The sequence below is a fragment of the Pavona decussata genome, unplaced genomic scaffold, assembly GCF_977016875.1.
Source record: "Pavona decussata unplaced genomic scaffold, jaPavDecu1.1 SCAFFOLD_96, whole genome shotgun sequence".
Lineage (NCBI taxonomy): Eukaryota > Metazoa > Cnidaria > Anthozoa > Scleractinia > Agariciidae > Pavona > Pavona decussata.
The window spans coordinates 281,418-302,425 of NW_028145513.1; the positions used below are offsets into that span (position 1 = coordinate 281,418).

At 39.0% G+C, this 21,008-nt stretch overlaps 1 protein-coding gene and 1 pseudogene across 1 annotated transcript; both read left to right on the plus strand.

Moving 5' to 3' along the window:
• The first annotated feature begins 3,755 nt into the window (after nt 1-3,755).
• On the plus strand, nt 3,756-20,876 carry LOC146472774 (sodium- and chloride-dependent glycine transporter 2-like). The gene is made up of 15 exons (XM_085118967.1): nt 3,756-4,109; nt 7,536-7,670; nt 8,555-8,705; nt 10,440-10,532; nt 11,494-11,626; nt 12,116-12,250; nt 13,526-13,629; nt 14,271-14,395; nt 15,021-15,133; nt 15,833-15,964; nt 16,566-16,665; nt 17,415-17,515; nt 18,809-18,979; nt 19,342-19,446; nt 20,539-20,876. Exons 1-14 carry the CDS (start codon nt 3,869-3,871, stop codon nt 19,432-19,434), a joined length of 1,827 nt encoding a protein of 608 aa, XP_084975093.1. The 5' UTR covers nt 3,756-3,868; the 3' UTR covers nt 19,435-19,446; nt 20,539-20,876.
• On the plus strand, nt 8,854-9,376 carry LOC146472775 (uncharacterized; annotated as a pseudogene).
• Nucleotides 20,877-21,008: the final 132 nt, after the last annotated feature.

The window sequence follows — 21,008 nt, forward strand, 5'->3', positions numbered from 1 at the left end:
GCAGAGATATCGAAGACCATTGAAGCATAAAGAAAACATTTCATGTTATTCTGTTTGTAACTCTTCTTTAAGAAAAATATGGGGTTTAATCCCAAAATTCTCCAAAAGGAGGAGGCATGATATAGAGTGGTTATATAATTTGCTAAGATGCCCTGTTGGCTGCCATTATATAGGTTTATAAACAGATACAATGTAAACTTGTGCGAATGTAATAAATAATGGGCAAATCGTGATGCTCAAATTCGAATCAGTCTTGTGATCCTTCGAATCCCGATTAGAGATTAGAAGAGCAAGCAATCACGTGCAATAGACACGTGACAAGACGTGACACGCTGAGAGGGCGGAATGGCGTTTCCCCGGCGTTTTCCCGCGGCAGGCGATTTACGCCTGAGCGCTAGCGTGTCTGGCTTGCGCTCGTACTCTAGCTAAACGATTGCTATTGCCGTCTATCTCCAGCCACTGATCAGTATAGTCTACTTCCGGTCCTTTGAGATAGTTCAACAGAAGTTCAGACAAGTTATACGGTAGTTTATAGTTGGTTTTGTTGAGGACCGGATGGATCATGAACACCACCAATTAAACGTGAAATTCCGAAAATAACTTCCCTTCCGTATATAAGCCCCGGCCCCCATTTCGAAACGCAAAAAGGCTCCTGTAGTACACAGCATGAAAGTGAAATCATAGTATATGAAATCGATACATCTAAGAGAACTGCAGGTGGAAGAATAAATGAGTGAATGATCATCGGATACAGTCAGTTATGTACGTAACCCCTGTAATTGCGAATGGAAGGCATATTTACTGAAAAAAATCAGGCTTGAACTGCCGTGGTATAATATAAACTACTGTATGAGCTTTTAACTGGTATGACTTTTACGGTATGTAAGGTATTCCATTTTAATTATTAAAGTTTGTTATTAGCTGTTGTGTCCGAAGTTGGTATGTTCAAAGAGATTACGTTGTCACGAATTTCTAGCCAGTAAACGTCCTCAATGTTATCATTTCGACATTGAAAATTTGCCGACACAAATTTCCCTTATAAAGCCCAGCCCAGATTTTGAAATCCAAATTTTCTTTCTATGATAAGCTTTTCCGAATCTCAGCCGCTCAAAAACTTCCTTTAAAAAACTGTAAGCTGCCTGGCGGTAGCTGAAAATTCATGTAAGCCAGAGTAATTCCTGTACATGTTCGATGTTGAAGGTCGATTGTCTTAAAAGAGAGGTGTTACTAAGTAAGGAACAGACCGCGGAACAGCGGAACCTGCGGAAATTGAGGACCCTGCTATTAAATTAACTTATTTTTACTCAGTTAAGTTTATTTAACTGTACTTCAAATTTCGTAATAATCATCGCCACTATAAAATTTCGATATAAGCTGCTTTTTAGATCGAGACGTGGAGAGTTTTTTAGATCGAGACGTAGAGACGTAGAGAGTTTCGAGTTTCGTAGAGAGTTTTTCCGGGTAATTGCAAACGGAGACTGCTGAGACCCATGAAATTAACTTGCCTATATTTTTAATTTGCGAGATGCGCTGTGTTTCAAAAAGCGTTTGCCACCCCGTACCCCTAATGATTCCAAAATACTGTCCGGGCACTTTCGTCTATGTTTCCTTATTCACAAACTGTTACTAGCTTAAAATCAAAGCAGTGGGTGCCCTTTTTGGAATCACGAGCAAGTTGTGCAGATGGGTGATTGAGACTACTGCCAGTTAAGGACGGTCACCATTTCATTCAGTGTTCGCCTAGACTATACTTGAAACCTGATCTTAGAAATAAGAAATAATAATTTTAAAAAGCTAAAGTACATAAAAATTTGATGGCAATTTTCCAGATTGAAGATAAATTATGGAAAAACTGAGAATGCCAGAGGCAAACAAAATCCCGGCAAAATCTGTCACGCCATGTCACACTCTTTTCAGGCTGCATGCAAATCTCACAGGATGTAGCATTATCATATACAAAATTAACGCTGATGGTGATCACTTTGAAATGCTATTATATAAAAAAGTAATGGATTAGTGTCATTTTTAGTAGGTTCCTCAGGTTCCGCAAGTTCCGCAGGTCTCAGTGTTCCGCAGTCTGCAGCTCCGCGGATCGAGTGACACCCTTAAAAATGACTATTAGAAAACAAGAGCTAGCCTGCGTAGCAGTCGTTTCCGTTTGCTTCAAGCCAAGCGGGGTAAGCAAAAAAAGAAATAAAAGGCAAATGTCTTTTTTCTGACCGATCAAATTCTTGCCGGCAACTGGCATGCCTTTACTGAAACAATAGTACATTTCAAAAAACAAACCTAAACCCTCTCAAGTTCTGGCATGCAGAGTGCCGAAACCCGAGCCACTTTTTAAAACGTGAAGCTGAAATGGATTTAACTGAACTCCATTGAAATAAATATATCGCAATTATTTGAAATGCAATACTGAAAATTACGTACTCGTACAGAATGTTTGGAAACCTATATACCAACTGAATCAACCGCATAAAAGGCAGTTATAAATAAATCGAGAAACAGCTCAGTAAGGCACTAAAAATCTTCATTTTCAACTCACTACCCTCCTGAAGATTGACTCTGAACAATTTTATAACCCCCCCCCCCCCCCCCCGCCCCACTTTTTCGGGAAACCGTTCTGGATCCGCCTCGACAACGACACTTTCTTTTCACATCTGACTTACTGTGGTTCCCAGCCTTGGTAACCCAAACAGGTACGTAGCTACATGTTATGAGTAAGAACTGTATTTGCTGCTGCATGCGCACTTGAGTAATCCATGAAAATATAACAAGATGAAGAGCAAACTGACAAAAATCCATTTAGATTACAACCGGATGAACGGGAGACGGCGGAGTGGGATGCACCAGCAAAGGCTAACCATTTTTCTTCCCGGCCGGGTAAATATTGCCGGGTGTAGGCAGGAGAGGGGTCCGGTTACATGTTGCTCTCCTTTCCGTCCTTCTTTCCGTATCACCTTATCGATTATCAAAAGTTTAAACTGTTCTAGCCGGCAAGCAGAGGAGGGGGGCGAGAGCTTTAGCTCACACAGATCAGATCTCTTGATTTCTTAAAGCAATTACCTAAACATCTTTTGCATCAAAGATTGAGAATTAATTTTAATAATTGAATAATTAATAGGCCAGAGTCTTGACGCTTTATTTTGATCAATCAGTCCGCTTCAGTACAAACAGAATTAACTACAGTAGAACCACGCTAACTCGAACTCGCTTAACTTGAACTCCTGCTCCGATTTCCCCTGGATTTAACCCCATTTTTTCTCGCATTTACTGAGGGCCTGTTTACATGGAGGGAGCGGCAAGATCCTAGCACTAGGAACATCCTAGAAGGCGGATCATCAGTCACTTACACATGCAACCACCCCGACAGAAATTTCCATTTGTGCATGTAAACCAAACTAAAATGTGTTTCGCTCCTAGTTCTAGGATCCTCCTTCCTCCACGAAAACAGGGCCTAAGAGTTGAGAGCGCCAAAGAGTGATCCTATCGAAATAAATCAATTGACACCAACACATTTTTTCTCAGGGCACCATTTTGTTACAGGCAATATCAAGTGTTTCCTATCCGGTTTCAAGAGCACTGAGAAGACTGTTTATCCTTGGACGCTGTCATATGCAAAATTTATTGTAACCAACGCAGGTTTGATTGACAGGCCATTGATGCGAACGTCCATCATTTGCATTATGGTTTCATTTGTGTGACTTATCGGTAATTTGAGAATAACCTCGTGATCCAAACCTTCAATGAGATAAGGTATTTGTAAGAACGCGAGTCACGAATCTAACTTAGCAGACACCAAGGTGCTTTACTGAATTAAACAAACAAGCCCGCGACACACGCTAATCGATCGGTCAGCTCCGCTTCGAGGATGACCGAAAAGGAAATCAACGGCGCCGTTGGAATAGACGACGGAAAGACTGGAAGACCTGAGGATAGCCGCGCTGCTCTCGTTGAACAGATGAACATTGAGGAGGGCGAAGGAGTCGTGATCGAGGACGACCGGGAAAAATGGGGGAAGAAACTCGACTTCATGCTGTCGTGTGTTGGGTATGCCGTTGGACTCGGTAACGTCTGGAGGTTTCCATACTTGTGCTACGAGAATGGTGGAGGTAGGGAAAAACTATAGCAAGTCGATTCGGTTTCTGACGCTAATCGATACCCATGCACGATTTGAACTTAAAATGCTGCTGCGATTAATTGAAAGACGCAGGAGGTGAAACCCGTAAAAGTTCGGCATCAAATAAAACCGACCTCTGATTTGCGTATGTTTTGTTTTGTAAACCCTCCAAATCAATCAGGCCAGATTAGAAAAGGCACAGCCGAATCGAAGTCTTTATCTTATTTTTTGTCGGTTTTAGGGGGTAAATCAGATGGAAAGGACTACTATTAATTTGAACGTGTTTCGGTTAGATACCTTAACTTGCTTTTGGCCATTACTAAACGTAATAAAATGGCAAGTCACGCTTCGTGTATCTTCAGACACTGCACAGCTTCGTTAAAATTATTCAAATTTAGATAAACAGTTGTTCTATTATTATTCAAGCAAATTCAGCTATAACGAAAGCAGCAGGGGTCTTTCTAACAAAAGTATAAATCACTTCGATTAAAACGTGTGTGGAGTAAAATAGGTTGTGATGTGATTTAAATTTCTACTTTATCTCACACTTGAGGTCAGCTGTTGGTAGACATTAGCGTATGACTGTGATCATCGGATTGGAGTAAAACAATATGGCAACAATGGATGACCGTCGACCGTCCACAACAAATCGCCTGAATTCGAAAGGCACTCCTGCCTGGATATCTTGCTCTTTTTTAATCATGCATAATATCTAACTCAGTTCACTTTCTGAGCAGAAGTAGGAATCAGTAAATCTTGCTGAGGAAAGAGGAAGGTTGAAACTTAACCTTGCGGCTCGACTTGACAAAGGATCGAAAGCCCACTTAACATAAATCCTATGGACGTTTTGCAGTTTCAGAACTATAAGGAAATGTTTGTTAAAGGCAGAATATCAGCATTTAGGATCATCATAAACGTAAACGTATCTCAGTCGCTGTGTTTTGTCGTTCTCAACTTGTGGTTCAAGCGAGTGTGAATTTTAGTGATTTGATCGGTTTGAACGACTCACAAAAATAGGAGGCAGGAAGACTTCACGTACAGCAAACGGTCACGAGAAACCCATTTTTCCATTTTTATCGTCCGGTTATTTGCCATAAAACACATTAATCAAGACAAAAGTAGCAGTAGAGATACGGCGAGCACACCTCAAAAGCGTGCGGATTACAAAGATAACCTTAAACTAACGTGCTGAAATTGCTGCTTAAGGGAGGGGTTTTCCCACAGGAAAACAAAAAAAGATTAAATTGTGCAGCCTATGTGAGGCATGAACATATCAGAATTCTTTCACTGAATAAAAATGCCTTCAATCGTCGTTAAATTACGCAGTTTTGAGCCATGAGAACGACAAACACAATAGCTGCGGTAATTTTACGTTTATTTTGGACCAAAATGCTAATATAAGTTTTAAGACTTGTAATATTGAACGTTTAGTAAGAACTTTTCCGTATCCGCATACTGACCCCCTTAAATTTCGGTCACGTTCTGAACGGGCACGCGGTTTCAGATATGATGCTATGGCTCGACGGATATCGGATTTGGTTTTGAGAACATGTAATTGTAAATTCTTTCAAACCGCAAAGGCTAAAATGTCAGCTAACGCAAGTGACATGCGCGAGGTATCGGCTACTCACAACTTCTGATTTCTTACGTAATCGAGTCGTCTTCACTCGCACGGGAAAAGGTCTATATATTATTTTTGGTACACAAGCGATAGAAGACGGTGCAACCTTGATAAAATTTAAGTCTTTATATTGCTGTACATAGGCGGAACAGCAATGAGAGCTACTTCTTTTCAACTTCCGGCAGGAGCCCTTGACTTCTGTTATTTGTCCGGACACGAGAAGGAACCATCACTTGATGGAGAGAATTATTCAATCCAACGCTACTAACTGAATGTAACTACACGTTTGGTAATGCGCTAAGAATATCTTCATTAATTCCAACTGATACTCGCTATTTTAATTTTTGTCAAGCTCACGATCATTAATTGCTCGTCCAATCAGTATTGTGCATGATGAACGCCCCCATACCCGCCCCCAGAAATCGGCTAGGTTTCACAAATAAACACTGCCGACCGAGACGTCCCTATCGAAGTAGGTTCGACTTCCGAGCCGCGTTGGTTGCACATATTTTTCATCACTTAAAAATGTTTCTAAAGAAAATGATTCATGATCTCTACAAATCTTTGCGTAATCTCTGCTATGTACTTATGCCTTGTACGTGACTTTACTTAGCGAATGTTGTTTGCTCAGACGTCATCTGTTTGATAGTTTCGCAATGCACTTCAAAGGCCAAGTGTAATGAGACGTGAATACATTTGGCATCTTGACAAAGGGATTTTTTTCCATGATCTTTATGATGGTCAGATATAGATTATTCTCGATCTTACAAAGCAGAGACAAAATAAATCATGCACCTTGACATGTCTTGATTAGTATCAAATGGTTGGGAGAAGGCGGATCGACTTGTAATCCGGAGTTCCCGGGTTCAAGTCCCGCTCTGACCACTTGGATTTGGTTCACGGTAGCCCCGTTTACAAATCCAAGACCACGCTTTGTAAATAGCCAACTGGTTTGCCTCCTTCCAGTTGGGATTTTGAACAAATATTATGTTCAGTTTGTGTATTTATTTCACTGATTTATAGTGGCCTTAATTAGCGCTACAGTGCTAAATACTTTGACACTTGAATAAGTTCATTAATTTACTATTTTATTATTTATGACAAGAAATATCCCTTAGTATCTCCTGCAGTAGAAATCTTCGTTTAAGGGATTGGGAGCCTTTTCTTTCATGACATTTTTTTTTTTGTGCTGATCTCCAAAGTCCAAACGAAACAATCGGAAAGCACAGAACAGTTCAAGCGAGCGAACCAGTCGAAGCGGAAAGCTTCGCTTCCTCGCATGAATAGTTCGAATTCGCCCTTTTGACCATCAAGAATTGAAGAAAGGGACAGCTATTGTAGCTGTCTCGTCGTAATAGATGCTAAGGGGAAAGAAATCGCAAAGCGAAACTACCCACCTAAAACTTTTACTTTTTCTGCTCTTTTAATTCAAAACAGGGTATCATATCTCTTTTCAAGTATGTGATAGTTCATTAACTGGCTCTCAGAACTTGGGATTAAAGTTCATATAATTTTGGTCTAACATAGGAACGAGGCGACACCACCCTAACCTAAATTCCAAGCCGAGCACCCCTCCCATATGGAAATAAATTTCCTCTTTGTAAAATAATGTATTATTCAGTCTGCCTGAGATACAATACAATACAATACAATAGATTTTATTTTAAGAAGGTACATCTAGCGCGTGACAGTGATAAAACTAATGACCTTGTGGCCCTCGATAAGATGCATACAGTGAAATATTATTTTGACTTTCATATAATAAATTTGGCAATTATTGTCCCTCTTTGTTGGCAGCCACCTTCCTCATACCTTACTTTGTGATGCTTGCAATCAACGGAATTCCTCTGTTCTACATGGAGCTGGCTATTGGCCAGTACCTCAGTCTTGGAACTGTTGGAGCCTGGACAGCTATCTGTCCAATTGCAAGAGGTAATCTGAATTGATGCAGCTAATTAGCAATCTTATTGGCATCATCTCTTTAGTATTTTCGGGCACATTTAAAGTGTGATAATAATAATAATAATAAACTCAAGATGGTCTTATTATCAGCCCCATGAACTTTGGCATAGATTAGCATTGTCTGCGTTCGACTCTCACCTTTAATGTTTAGAGTCAAACCGACAACCTCTATAGAAGTAAACTGAAATGAAAATCCTTGGCCCTCAAATAAGTAAATGGTTCAGTGATTATGTGGATGAGATTTACTGAAGTGACCATTTCCGTTAAGCGTCGGTCGTTAAACAAGACTAGAAATACATTTTATCGGATAGCTTTTCTTTTGCTTATTTATTTCTTTGTTTCTTTGCTTTAAATTTGGCTTGACGTGTCACTATGGTAAAAACATTCCCCCTGGTAGAGAATTTGCCCAATACACTGTAAGATGAGCCAGAAGTCGACAAACTGATTAGAAGAATATTAATCGAAGCAAGCCTGTGATCATCAGGGGTGCAATGACAAAAGTGGACAATGTTCCTATCAGTTTTGTTGTTGCTGTTGTTGTTTTTGTTTGTTTTGTTTCGTTTGTTTTTTGGTTTTTGTTTGTTTTTGTTTTTTTGTGGTTGTTTTTTCTTTTAATTATAAAGTTAAAAGATTTTTCAAAATCTTGCTGTTATATAAAGGGAAGTGCCCTGCCGAATTTTGGGATGTTGTTCGGAGCCTTTTAGTGCGTATAAATCAGACTTAACGCTGATTTAGATTCGGCTTTTTTCAGCTGATATACATAGCCAGCTTAAGCTGGCTTGAAAATTTGTAGCGACAAAATCTAATATTTTTTAACCGTCTGCAGAACGATTAAAAGGTTTGTTTTTTCTCAGGGATTGGATTTGGAATGATCGTCGTTTCTTTTCTGGTGTCGATTTATTACAACTTGATCATCGCCTGGTGTCTCCTGTACATGTTTGAGTCATTCAGAAAAGACGTGCCTTGGAAACATTGTGGTAACGAATGGAACACCCCACTGTGCGCGTAAGTACTGTCCTCAGGAGAATTCACTACTGATATCACTGAACTTGAGTTCACAAAAGAGAACTCGAACTTTTCAGTTTTTCTGCCACAAACAGCAAATTCAACCTGCCGTTTGTAGTTTCCCCTGTAGAACGTAATTTTTTTGTCGAAAGATGTGTTTACGCCAGTTTTCGGCATTCCACAAACTTGTCAACTTTCTGTCCTTGGGTTAATATTACAGGATGATTGTCAATTTGATTGTCATGTGCATGTAAAGTTGATTAAGGCCAATAAGTGCTTGTTTATATTAAGATCCTTACGTAAGGAAGGTTATTCTCAGGCGGAGTTAGATCACTTGTTTTCAAGTATTGTGCTTCCTAGAATCACTTATGGGTTGCCGGTATATGGTGCTTCTGAGGCGGAGCTGACAGCTATACAGTGTTTTCTAGATAGATGTTACAAACGCAAATATACATCTAAATCTTTTTCTATCAAGAACCTTCTAGAAAAGCAGGATAGAAAAGTATTTAGTAAGGTATCTGGCATAGACCGACACCCTCTAAGGGGACTATTACCCAAGAAGAAAGTACAATTTAAGGAATCAAACAAGTCAGTATCCGAAAGTTAATACAGATAGATTCAAGAACTCTTACGTTAATCGCCTAATTTTTAAATACAATTTGGCTATATGAACGTATTTTAATTGTAAATAACTAAGCTGTAGGTAATTTTTACTCAAATATTCAATTGTGACATTAGATATGTATTTTTTACCTTGTGAGGAAATAAAGACTTTTATTATTATTACTTGTAAAACGTAAAATGCAAGGCAAAAAACGGCTTTCCAAGTATAAGTGCATGCAGGTTTCTGACGTTGACCAATGATTTGAGTGCAAAATGTCCTAAAAGAATTGGACAGTCTGGCGGGGACAGGCAAAACTCGCTTTTTCGTATTATTTTCTTCTTCTTCTTCTTCTTCTTCTTCTTCTTCTTCTTCTTCTTCTTCTTCTTCTTCTTCTTCTTCTTCTTCTTCTTCTTCTTCTTCTTCTTCTTCTTCTTCTTCTTCTTCTTTTTCTTCTTCTTCTTCTTCTTCTTCTTCTTCTTCTTCTTCTTCTTCTTCTTCTTCTTCTTCTTCTTCTTCTTCTTCTTTGTTTGTTTTTGATAAGTGACCAATCCTGTTACGTGAAATGGGAACAAAAACATTCGGCCTCAAAGATAGGACGGTAATTGTGGCAGTCAGAACATTTCAAAAGGTTCAAATAATTATGAAAAATACATGTGCTCATGTTGTTGACGAACGCGAAAAACAGCCCTTGACACAAAATCATGATCTCTTGGTTATTTCTGCTGTTCACGTCTGTGCGCTGACGTTAGGTTTCAAATCTTCAATGTCAGAAAACATTCCGTAACACTACGGTCGCTTGCGAAGATATTTGAATTTCGCGGTCGGTGATCAGGCTACCCTTCGGTAATCCCAACCTACGAACAATAAAGACTCTTTCCTGTTAACAACAAAAATGACCATAAAAGGAGCGAAAATGTATCCTAGTGTCAACCCAAAATTTCAACCGAACGTTTGATATGCTTTTACTCTGCTTCTACTTTGTCGTCCGGTCGATAAACTACTCCAAAAACTTAAGTGTTATTCATTAGAGAGTTCAGTGTTGTTATTCTTTGCATAGTAGAAATGCATAAAATAGAATTACGCACTTGTTAGTACGCTCATTATTACATTTCTTTTTTCTTTCTTTATAGTGAAACACGGGTCAACTCAACGGCAATGAATTGTACCGCACTTGGCTATGCTGCTAATTGCAAGAGTACTTCCCCGTCAGAAGAATTTTTCGAGTAGGTGATTGGTTTGTTTTAGGCGTTCCTGTCAATGCCATATGGCTCAGGATGCAATAACGTCTGTAGTCAATATATGATAGATGTTTAATCTGTTTGTCAACGAAACGGTCTTCTTAAGATCTAATCACAACTGACTGCCACGAAATAATGACTCCTACTTGAGCGCATGTACACGTTCTTAAAGGGGCAGTGTCACCTTTTTTTAGTGTCATTTTGAATCAGTGGCCAAAAATCTTATTTGTATTGATAGGAACATTTAAATAATGGTCCAGTTTTGTGAACAGTAACCCTACTAGTGCAAAGAAATTAGTACCAATCATCTTTGACTGAAGATAGCTGGGATGGAAAATGGATTGCAACATGAAAAAATTGGTCTGGGGAATTCGCTAAAAACTGATCACATTTTCCTCCCGGTGTTCTAAGAGCAATTTCAAATAAGAGAAGAAGTTCTTTGTTAAATATTTGGGCAGTTTTGACCAACATACAGCAAAATTTTCGTAACAGTGCCCCTTTAAAATTTACCCCGTAACATTTCTGGTTTCGAGTCATTTCGAGCCCGGGGAAGCGGGGGGATGGGGTTGGGGGGGAGATACTCAAACATTGTTTTATAAGGGGAGGCTCCGATTCCATTTTAACAGAAACCCTTTCATTTTGAAGGTTCTTTGAAACACCTAAACGACAGTTTTCATACCATTTTTTATCCTTCGGCTCGTGAAACCCCTATCCTTCCATATGCCTCCAGCCTGAAAAAGGTACCCCTTTAGGGCGTAGTCTTCCCGGTAGTCCATTAGAGGGAATACCCTTCTCCCCTTTCCTGGATTTCGGCTTGCAATCAATGATGTGATCCACTTTCAAAGAGCTTAAAGGCTTTGTTTGCACTCAAACCAATTTCTAATATTAAAAAAATGATATTAAGATCAAGAGAGGGTCAGGAACGTCTTCTTTCTTTTTTTCTCAGCCATCACATACTACAAATATCCGAAGGTATAGATAACATGGGTGACGTGAGCTGGCAAATTGTCCTTTGCTTGATACTCTCTTGGATTATTGTTTACTTGTGCCTGATCAAAGGTGTGGCTTCCTCAGGAAAAGTAAGTTGGGATGTAAAATACTGTTAAGGCGGCTTTAAAGTTCAATGCCAACTTTTCTTAATTTCCTTCGTTTGAACTAGTTTTCTCTTCGACGTTTCTTGTCAAACCAAACCAGTATCTTCATAGGTTTGTATTTCAAGACACCAAAAACCTCTTGCTGTTTTATAGTTACTGACGGTAATGGAAGGAAATGGGGAGAAAGAAGCTTGAATGATAAACATTACATTTTTTTTTTCGATTTTCTTATTAGCTCTACCTTGTAAAAATCTATTTATATCGTGTTTTCTCTCTTTTACAAAATCACTTGATGTCTTCTTCCTGATATTCTGATGTCATTCTATGCATTTCATTTTATTTGACCAAAAAGCATTTAAACAGCCACGACGTGTTCCCTGTAAATAGAATGATTGCTCTAAGGTATCAAAGGGGCTTCACAACTCTACTTGCATGTCTAATTCAGCTTTCGTAATGTACCATCTTTGTTTGCAGGTTGTGTACTTTACTGCCACCTTCCCTTACGTGGTGCTTTTCATCCTCATGATTCGTGGAGCGACACTTGATGGGTCGTTAGATGGAGTGATATTCTACCTCAAGCCAGATATCGCAAAGCTAAAGGATCCAAGGGTATGGTCAAATTTTGCAATCTAATAGCTACTGTGCTTATACAATGTAGAACCAACAATTTCTTGTTGTAAGTTACGATTTTCGTTTGTCTGTAAAATGGTTACGCCGGAAAAAAAAGCCAACTTTAAACTGTTGCCCTAGATTATTTTAGAAATTAATCGAGATTTTGTTTGATGTCACTCAATTTTCAGTAATCTAATTTGTGAATCGGGCAATTATTGTTCTACGTGAGAGTTTTCTTTAGTGGAATAGCGAACGAGCCTTGCTCGGATTCTCATGAAATGTTTTTGGTTCGCGGAAATAAAATGTATTTCTTTTGGTTGTTAATTTGGTTGTATTGTTTCTATTCCCATTAGGGGTTTCATGCGCCTTTATAAACCACTCCTTGCGCATATCACACCACTTGACGCCGACCAGTTTTTCTCGAGGCTAATTTTTTCCGTATATAGTTGTTACTAGTTATCATTTAGAGTAAAGTTCTAGCCTTGTCTAGACATTTTTTTCTATATCCTACTTCGTAAATGTTTCGCTGAGTTGTACTTTTTGTTATTGTATTGTTCAGCATTTATATTTTGTTTTGTAATTGTATATTTTATATGGACTGTGTTTTGTCTTTGCTTGTATCTTGGCAGTGTACTATTGTAATAAACGATAATTACTGGCGGCTCCCTCCACTACTGTTGTGTTCATTACTCATTCCACTTACATTAGAAATGATTTCTATTCGGCTGAGCGTAGCGATAGAGAATAGAATTCATTTGAACTTCTATCTCATCGTGAAGTTCAGATGTAAGCGCACAAGAATGCGGAAGATGCTACAGTCTGAGGATTCAGCGGAGTATGTTTCATGACATTAATCCACAAAAAGCGTCGCATTTGAAAACTTCCGGGCGGAAGTTACGGTAACAGGCCAAATTTTTTGCTAGCGGAAAGTTTTCAAATTGCTCGCTACTTGCAAAGCAAACAAGAACCCTTTGTGTTTGCATGTGTGCAAATGATTCCAGTTTGATTGAAGAATCTACAAACCAGCTAGAATGCCACGTACACACCCACCTTACCCCCCCCCCCCCCTCTTCTTAGCTTTCCCACTAGGCTTGGCGAAGGTATCATGGGTGAGAGTGATGTGCGCCTTGTTTCCAGGTTCTGATGTTGGCAAAGCACACCCAAAAACGCAACCAAGCGAATTTCCGATGTAAAATCGATTTCCGAATCTTCTTCGTGTTTACCACCCATAGGATACCTTTTTGTTCACTTCTAACATCAGTTTGTTTTTAGGTTTGGGTTCGAGCAGCTTCGCAAATCTTTTACTCTCTTGGAGTAGGGTTTGGATCGTTGATCACCTTTGGCAGCTATAACAAGTTTAACAACAACTGCGAACGGTATGTTTGCTTTCTTGTGGACTTATTGGGGTTTATTGGGTAAAGGAATCGTACCAAAATAAAAATTTAAGAAAAATCCTGTACTTAACTTTTAAGTCACAGAAAAACAACGTGCGCTATGTGGAAAGGTTGTTATTAGTCGAATGTTACACCGTAATATGTTGTACGACGCAAGGTTTTGACTAAGTGAGAAAATGGGTTTAGACAAGATCAAGGATTGCTTGTCGAATGTGTTGTTCGGAGAAGAGAGAGTTACGACACCAGCAGAAACATAACAACGAAAAACATGCGAACAAATTTATACAAATGCCGAGTAGCTTTCCTTTAACCCGTTGAACGGTAGAGTTCATGTGAAAGTATCCGCCGATACAGGGTTTTTTCAATATTTTCTATAAAATTAAAACGTGAGTCGTTAAATCAGAATGAAGACGAGGCAAGCCTTTCTCGCATCACCATGCCACTTCTCTCAGACCTCTCTCTACGGTGCTCTGCGCTGTACACATGCAAGGCAAACATCAAATGTACAACTCTATAATTGAGAAAGAAAGAGTGCATCCTCTAATATCATAGCATTAATACAGTCAAAAAGAGAGCCCCAGGTTAAAAATATCTTTTTTTTATTTCCTTTTTTCCATCGACAGGGACGCCATATTGGTGAGCTGCATCAACTGTGGTACAAGTTTCTTCGCAGGATTTGTGGTGTTCAGTGTTCTAGGATTTATGGCCAAGACACTTAAAGTTGGAGTCGGGGAAGTGGTTACATCAGGTAGGCGAATTCAATTATATCTTTTAGTTCTCCGGAAAACAACGGTGGATTAGTGCCAAACAGCCTAAGAAAATGTAGCGCCTTCTTTCGCGGTCCTACACCTTTTTATTAGGAAACAGCACGTCCAGCAAACCAGAAATCCTATTCTGACAGTGTCTAGCAAGATAATATGAGAAAGATAAAATAGAATCGTTTATTTATAAAATGAACTAATTTGTAATAGGGTGGAATGAATTACATGACGCGGACTATTCTGATACAAAATGACCGATCTAAATTTATCGCATTAAAACTATCGTGTAATCTCTCCCTATGGAAATTGTACAAGTGTCCCTAAGTCTAAACACTAGCCTAAATCAATCGGAGGAAATTGGACGGGAAAATGTACCAAGGGATACAAAACAAGGGTTAACGCCGTCGAGCCACAGGCCTACAAATGGCCATAGGTTAACCCGCTTTCCGTAGCATGAGACAAATAGTAGGTATTACTGTATTCTACTCTGTTTCGCACCCACACTCCTCCACCTGCTCTAAGAAACAATCATTTACCCATTTCCTTTCTAACTTAAAGGCCACGCAACGGAAAATAACTTTTGCTAAAGCACAACTGTGAATCTGTTCGTAGGTCCTGGACTTGCCTTTGTGGGCTACCCAGAAGCCATTGCTCAGATGCCTATCAGCACCATGTGGGCCATTCTTTTCTTTTTCATGCTTCTGACTCTTGGCTTGGACAGTCAGGTAATTAATTTTAACTGTACTGTGACTTTGAAAACATTAGCGTTCGTAGAAAAGAGAAATTGTGACGGTTGTTCGGCTTGATCCGTCGCGTGCAAACTATACTAACCCCAAAATATATCCAGCTTTGAATCCTGGGCCCGTTTGGTCACTATTTCTCTAGCGTAAATATAGCCACCTGCATACATTCGGGCATTTTATCTGTTAGGTAAAATCACACTAGGAGGCTAAGTGACCCTCACAGCCGGAGCATTTAACTCAGTTTCTCAGTCTGTAGCATGAATCAAGGGTGAGTACTGCAACTCTCCCCAGGGTGGGATGTTAGTCCACTGCAGGGCCCCACATTGTACCACTTATGTTCACTGTTAAAATGACTCTTTGTATAGTACACTAGTAAGAAAGTTTCTTATTTAATTCTACATTTAACGTTTGACTTCTTAGTTATGCTATTTTATGTTTACTCATTATTTTCTTTCCATCGATTGGTTGTTTGTTACCTTGTTTGTACTTGAGGTAGCAAAATACAAACCAACATGGATGATTGAAGCTCAAAGTATAAATATAGAAAACGTTATATCTGAATACCTTTCATCAATTTAATCGTGCACGTGGGTGATTTCTAAAGTACTTGACTTAATAATGAGTATAAACGTGGTTTTAACTCGCTACCTTATTTTCTCGATCTTGCAATATCATTTACAGTTCGCTATGGTGGAGTGCGTCGTTACAGGTCTTTCAGATGAGTATCCCAAATATCTCCGACGTTACAAGCCATTTTTCCTGATCGGTGTCTGCGTTCTGATGTTCCTGTTAGCTATCCCAATGTGCGCTCAGGTAGGTACCTATCTTTTGTTACTGTGTGAACAATTACGTTCTTTTTGGTCCCCTACATGTAAGCCACGGATTGCAGACGTTGGGTAACGCCAACAAAAATCCCTCGTTTTGTCACGAAACGACGTTTTAGTTTCAATTATTTAGACGATGATGCCGGCTTCTACGTAAGGACAGGTTAGTTTGGAAACTAATAAAGCAAACTAATAAGTGCCTTTTAATGCAGTCGTTTCGCGTATGATATACTAATTGTTAGGTGTATGTACCGATCTCTTGTTTCCGTTTACTGTTTAATCGTTGCATTAATAAAAACTCAAAGTTACGTTCCAAAAGGATTACATTTAATAAAAAGTAATCCGCTTGAAGACTACAAATTGGGAAACTGTGAAATTGTGTACTTCGAGAAAGAGATCCCCATGCCTTACCCCCCCCCCCCCCCTTTCGGGGTTTTCACATTCCCAAGATATTATTTCATATGGAACTTTGCAAGAATGAACAAATAGTATAGTAATCTATACTGACAGAAGTGAACAGGGTAACGACTCCCCATAAACAGTGCTCCTGTCACAAACATGCTGTTATAGTTGTGTCTTCTTTCTATCAGGGTGGTATGTACGTGTTTAACCTGTTTGACATTCAGTCTGGTGGCATCTCACTGCTTTTTATCGGATTTTGTGAAGCAGCCGTCATTGGCTGGGGAGTTGGTAAGTTGGCGAACAGTCAATGAATAATTATAGTTCTTTTATTCTTATGGTAAGAACTATTATTGTTGTTGTTTTTGTCGTTTGTATTTGTTTGTTGTTGTTGTTGTTGTTGCTTGTTTAGCCTTTCAGATTTGACGTGACATAAGCTCCCTTTCCTCCATTGTTCATTGTTCTGTTCTCCGGCTCACATGCTCACGCGTGCTAAGTGTAAGACGGTTTCTTCTCACTGAAGTCTTCATCGATCCAACAGAACCTTGATTAATATTTTGCCTGGGGGTGCGTTCAATTGGCCACATTCAGGCATATGAATACTACAATGATTACTAAAAATTCCTCACAAGCGGTGTTTGGAATTTCCGAAATACAAAATGGGTCTCGAATATCGTGTGCTTGAAAAATCTTTAGCTGCACCTTCCTCAAATTTATCTTAAACGAAAAGTAAAGACTTTTCCTTTTATACTTTTTTTTGAGTAATTTGAAATGAACGCAATATTTTTCCTTTCTATCCTAGGTTTTCGTTTGTTTGTTTCTTTCTTTCTTTACTTTTTTCTTTGTGTTTGCTTGTTTATTGTGTTCGTTTATTTGTCAGCTGCTAACTATGCAATATCATATGTGCAAGTCTTTGAGCCTCGAGCCAAGTTAGTAGCCGAAGCCCATGTTATGTTTACCTTAGTTGCATGTAAGGCCACAGCAGTTACAGTGCACTCCTCATTCATGATTTTTTTTTTTCCGTTTTCTTATCGTTTTAGGTACAGAAACACTTGCAGAAATGATTGAAAAGATGATTGGAAAACGTCCCAATATGTTTTTCCTCATCTGTTGGAAATACATATCACCAATCGCTACTCTGGTACGGATTTTTGTTTTCTTAAACCTAGATATCATTTATTGTAAGCAATGGTGTTATAGTCAGTTTGCATTAATTTTGTCTTCTCGTTCTTCTTCTTCTTCTTCTTCTTCTTCTTCTTCTTCTTCTTCTTCTTCTTCTTCTTCTTTAGTTGTTGTTATTGTTGTTGTTGTTGTTGTTGTTGTTGTTCTTCTTCTTCTTCTTCTTCTTCTTCTCGTTCTTCTTCTTCTTCTTCTTCTTCTTCTTTAGTTGTTGTTATTGTTGTTGTTGTTGTTGTTGTTGTTGTTGTTGTTCTTCTTCTTCTTCTTCTTCTTCTTCTTCTTCTTCTTCTTCTTCTTCTTCTTCTTCTTCTTTTTCTTCTTCTTCTTTTTCTTCTTCTTCTTCTTCTTCTTCTTCTTGTTCTTCACATCTCGGTCAACGGGTCAAGACAAGATAACGCTTAACGTCATAATTTCTAACACTAAACGAGAACCTTCAAGAAAGAAATATTGCCAACATAGCATCTCAAAATCAGTGCAGTACGTTTTGTATTCACAGGCCCGTAGCAGGGGGAGGGAGGCATCAATCAGTCTTTAATTCTGACGCTGCAAGTGCCTTTTCACAACCTTTAATAATCCGTTTACTACGTGTCAGTTTCCCTCGCTAACAGTAGTTTGTTTTATATACAACAGCAACAAAGGCACTCCTACCTTGTGAATCGGAAATAAGAACCAAAATGGATTGAAATCAACCAATCTGAAGCCATAAAAGCTGTTGAAATTAAACTACTTGTTTTTTAAGGCATTCGCTCATTGGTCTAATTGTAAATTGTATATAAATTGTATATAATTGGTCTAATTGTAAATTGTATATAACAGTTTAGTGGCAGTCACTCGTTGTCGAAAGCCACACAAATATGTCCTCTCATGAGCAACAGAAAAAGAAATTCTCCTGCTGTCGGATTCTTACTGCTCGATTCCAAATTTAAAAAGAGAAAGAAAAATTTGTTTTCATTTGTATACGTACTCCTTCAAACGTGAAATTAGGAAATTTCACGTACGTGGTAGCTCGCGCAAAAGAATTAAACGAAACAGCAAAAAATTTACCAAAAAGTGTGATACAGGTGCAAAGTTATTGCTTTGCTTGCTAAATCTACTGCTTTCTTGATGTTCTCGTTGCGTCTTAAACTCCCTAATGAGTCTGTGTTTTGAGTGACCGGGGGGGGGGGAAGTTTTGTTTAACCAATTTGTTCGGGACCCCAGTTGTCTTAGCCTTGCTACGGGCCTGATTTATCAAGGTCTTTATTTCTTCCTGTAGGTTATTATCCTGGCAAGCTTGGCTCAGTGGGCTGGCATTAGCTATGACGCAAAGCCTTACCCTGGATGGGCGGAATTCTTCGGTTGGGTTCTTGCAATTGCTTCTATGATAATGGTTCCAATATTTGCAATTATTCAGTACTACTATTCCACAGGAACTTCAGTGACTGAGGTAAGCTAATACAATCTTAAACGTGTGATTCTGACCTGAAACAACGTTAAACACAAAGTTATCTTCTGCCTTCGTCGGTTTAAAAAGAGAACTAAGCAAACGCCTTAGTGTCTAATTATAAGCGCGGTTCACAGTTAACTGAGATAAGCTGTTTCCCTCTGTTCTAACCAAGGAGAAGAAATCAAAGTTCTCCAAGTTTTAGGCTTAATTTTCCAGATTTCTTGTTTGATTTGCATAAGCAGAAAGGTTTATAGGAAGGCCATCGACTTTTTTTTTTTTTTTTTACAATACCTGCATGATTTCAATTTTTCCAAAGTGCTTATCTTCTCATAACGTTCCCCATTTTCATAACCAATTTGCAGAGGTTAAGATCATTGTTACTTCCTGACGTTCATGCGTTCAACGAGGTTGAGACAAAAGAAGGAATCACCCGCAAGAAGTTGGACATTAAATAAACGAGTTCACAGGTAATATTAACTTCAACTAGAATTACACTGTACCTCATTTGATTTTAGCTTTCTTGGAAGTCTTACCATTAAAACCTTCCATTACCATTCAGTTTAGACCGGTACGTTTAAAGCTTAAAAATGTGTAGTCCTATTATAAAAGACAAATAAAGTATACCAGCTAGAGAGTACTCTAAAATATTGGAAAGGATTGAGTTTATTTTGGGGTACCGATTAGATCTCTTCTGATCCTAGAATAATCAAATGTTTTGCTCTTCGTTTGGTCCTTTATTTTCAACTGCGTCAAATAATTATTGTACTGTCTGCAGAGGCGATAAATTAGTTATTGTTCCGTCAGAATTCTTCATTGAAAATTTCCTAGTTTCAGTTATGAAGGTTAGAGCTATTATGGTCCCAAAGAATTTGTTCGAAAGCTGATTGCTGCATGATTAGCCTGCGTAGCTGGCGGTTTTTATGGGTGGCTCACCGGAAGGCCGAACACGAGAGCCAAAACGAGTGGCGAACCCGCGGGGAAATGGGGCGAGGGCCATGTCACCCGCAGCTGCACCACTCGTTTTGGCCCGGCTTTCCCGCCCACCAAAACCGTCAGCTACACAGGCTACTGCATGATTAAAAAATCAACCAAGGTTTTCATCTCGCTCATTAAAAAAAGTTGTTTAAAGCTAATTATAAGCTAGTAGAAACAAAAGTCTAAGTCAAAAGTTAGAGGTAAAAATCATTTTGAAGAGTCTCCAATGATTAGTTATAGTTGACGTTAATCCAGGATTAGTTTAATCGGGCTTTGAACAACTAGGCTCTGGGCTCCAAGATAGGAAACTCAGATTTCGAGGGCTCCATATCTTTACTTCAGGGCTCCATTTAGCCAGAACCAGAATTTTTATCCGGGCTCTACAGCAAACATTTTGCAGTTATAAAGTCGTCCAAAAAAGCCTCCTTTGGGACTCAGAGATATCGTGAAGCTTACATGTATCTTCAGTCATGTTTTATCCCACTACAGGCTTATAGCGATGTTCATCTCTTTGTAGATGCCTTACATGGTGTTACTCGGGTCTCATTCTACTTTTCTTTCCTTTTCTCTTTTTTGTTTTTCAGGATACAGCAGCTGGCCTCGATCAGTCCTGTAACAAAACAAATGCTTAAGCCATCGCATTTCAACAGAGTGTTTATAGGCAATGATTCGAACTTCTGAGTCCTTGAAATCCAAACTATTCAGTGACTATTCACTACAGATAAAAGCGTTTCAGGAAGTTCTTTCGTGAGGCATTCGTTGTTTCTCAGTGTCTTTACAAGCAAAATGGTAGAAACTGTCAATTTTGCTCTTGGGCCGAGTTGTTGGAAATGAAAAGGTTTAAGCATGAGAATTCAAGTCAGTAATTGTAACATAAATTAGTCTATGATTGATGTAATAAAGGAAAACTTTTGCATGCAAATAGTGGAAGCAATCCACTTAACGCGAAAAGATTGAATGAAAACCTATCTGTTGGTAGCCTCCAACGCAGTCGTTTTTAGAGGACTCGTATTACCTCCTCCCTACAAACGGCGTTTGTGGGGAGGTTGTAATA

What these genes read in the sequence shown, in the direction of transcription:
- LOC146472774 (XM_085118967.1), top strand. Translation starts at nt 3,869, where the DNA reads ATGACCGAAAAGGAAATCAACGGCGCCGTTGGAATAGACGACGGAAAG. An exon ending in TATCTGTCCAATTGCAAGAG is followed by an intron (nt 7,671 to 8,554) that starts GTAATCTGAATT and finishes GTTTTTTCTCAG; the next exon opens with GGATTGGATTTGGAATGATC. An exon ending in CCGTCAGAAGAATTTTTCGA is followed by an intron (nt 10,533 to 11,493) that starts GTAGGTGATTGG and finishes TTTTTTTCTCAG; the next exon opens with CCATCACATACTACAAATAT.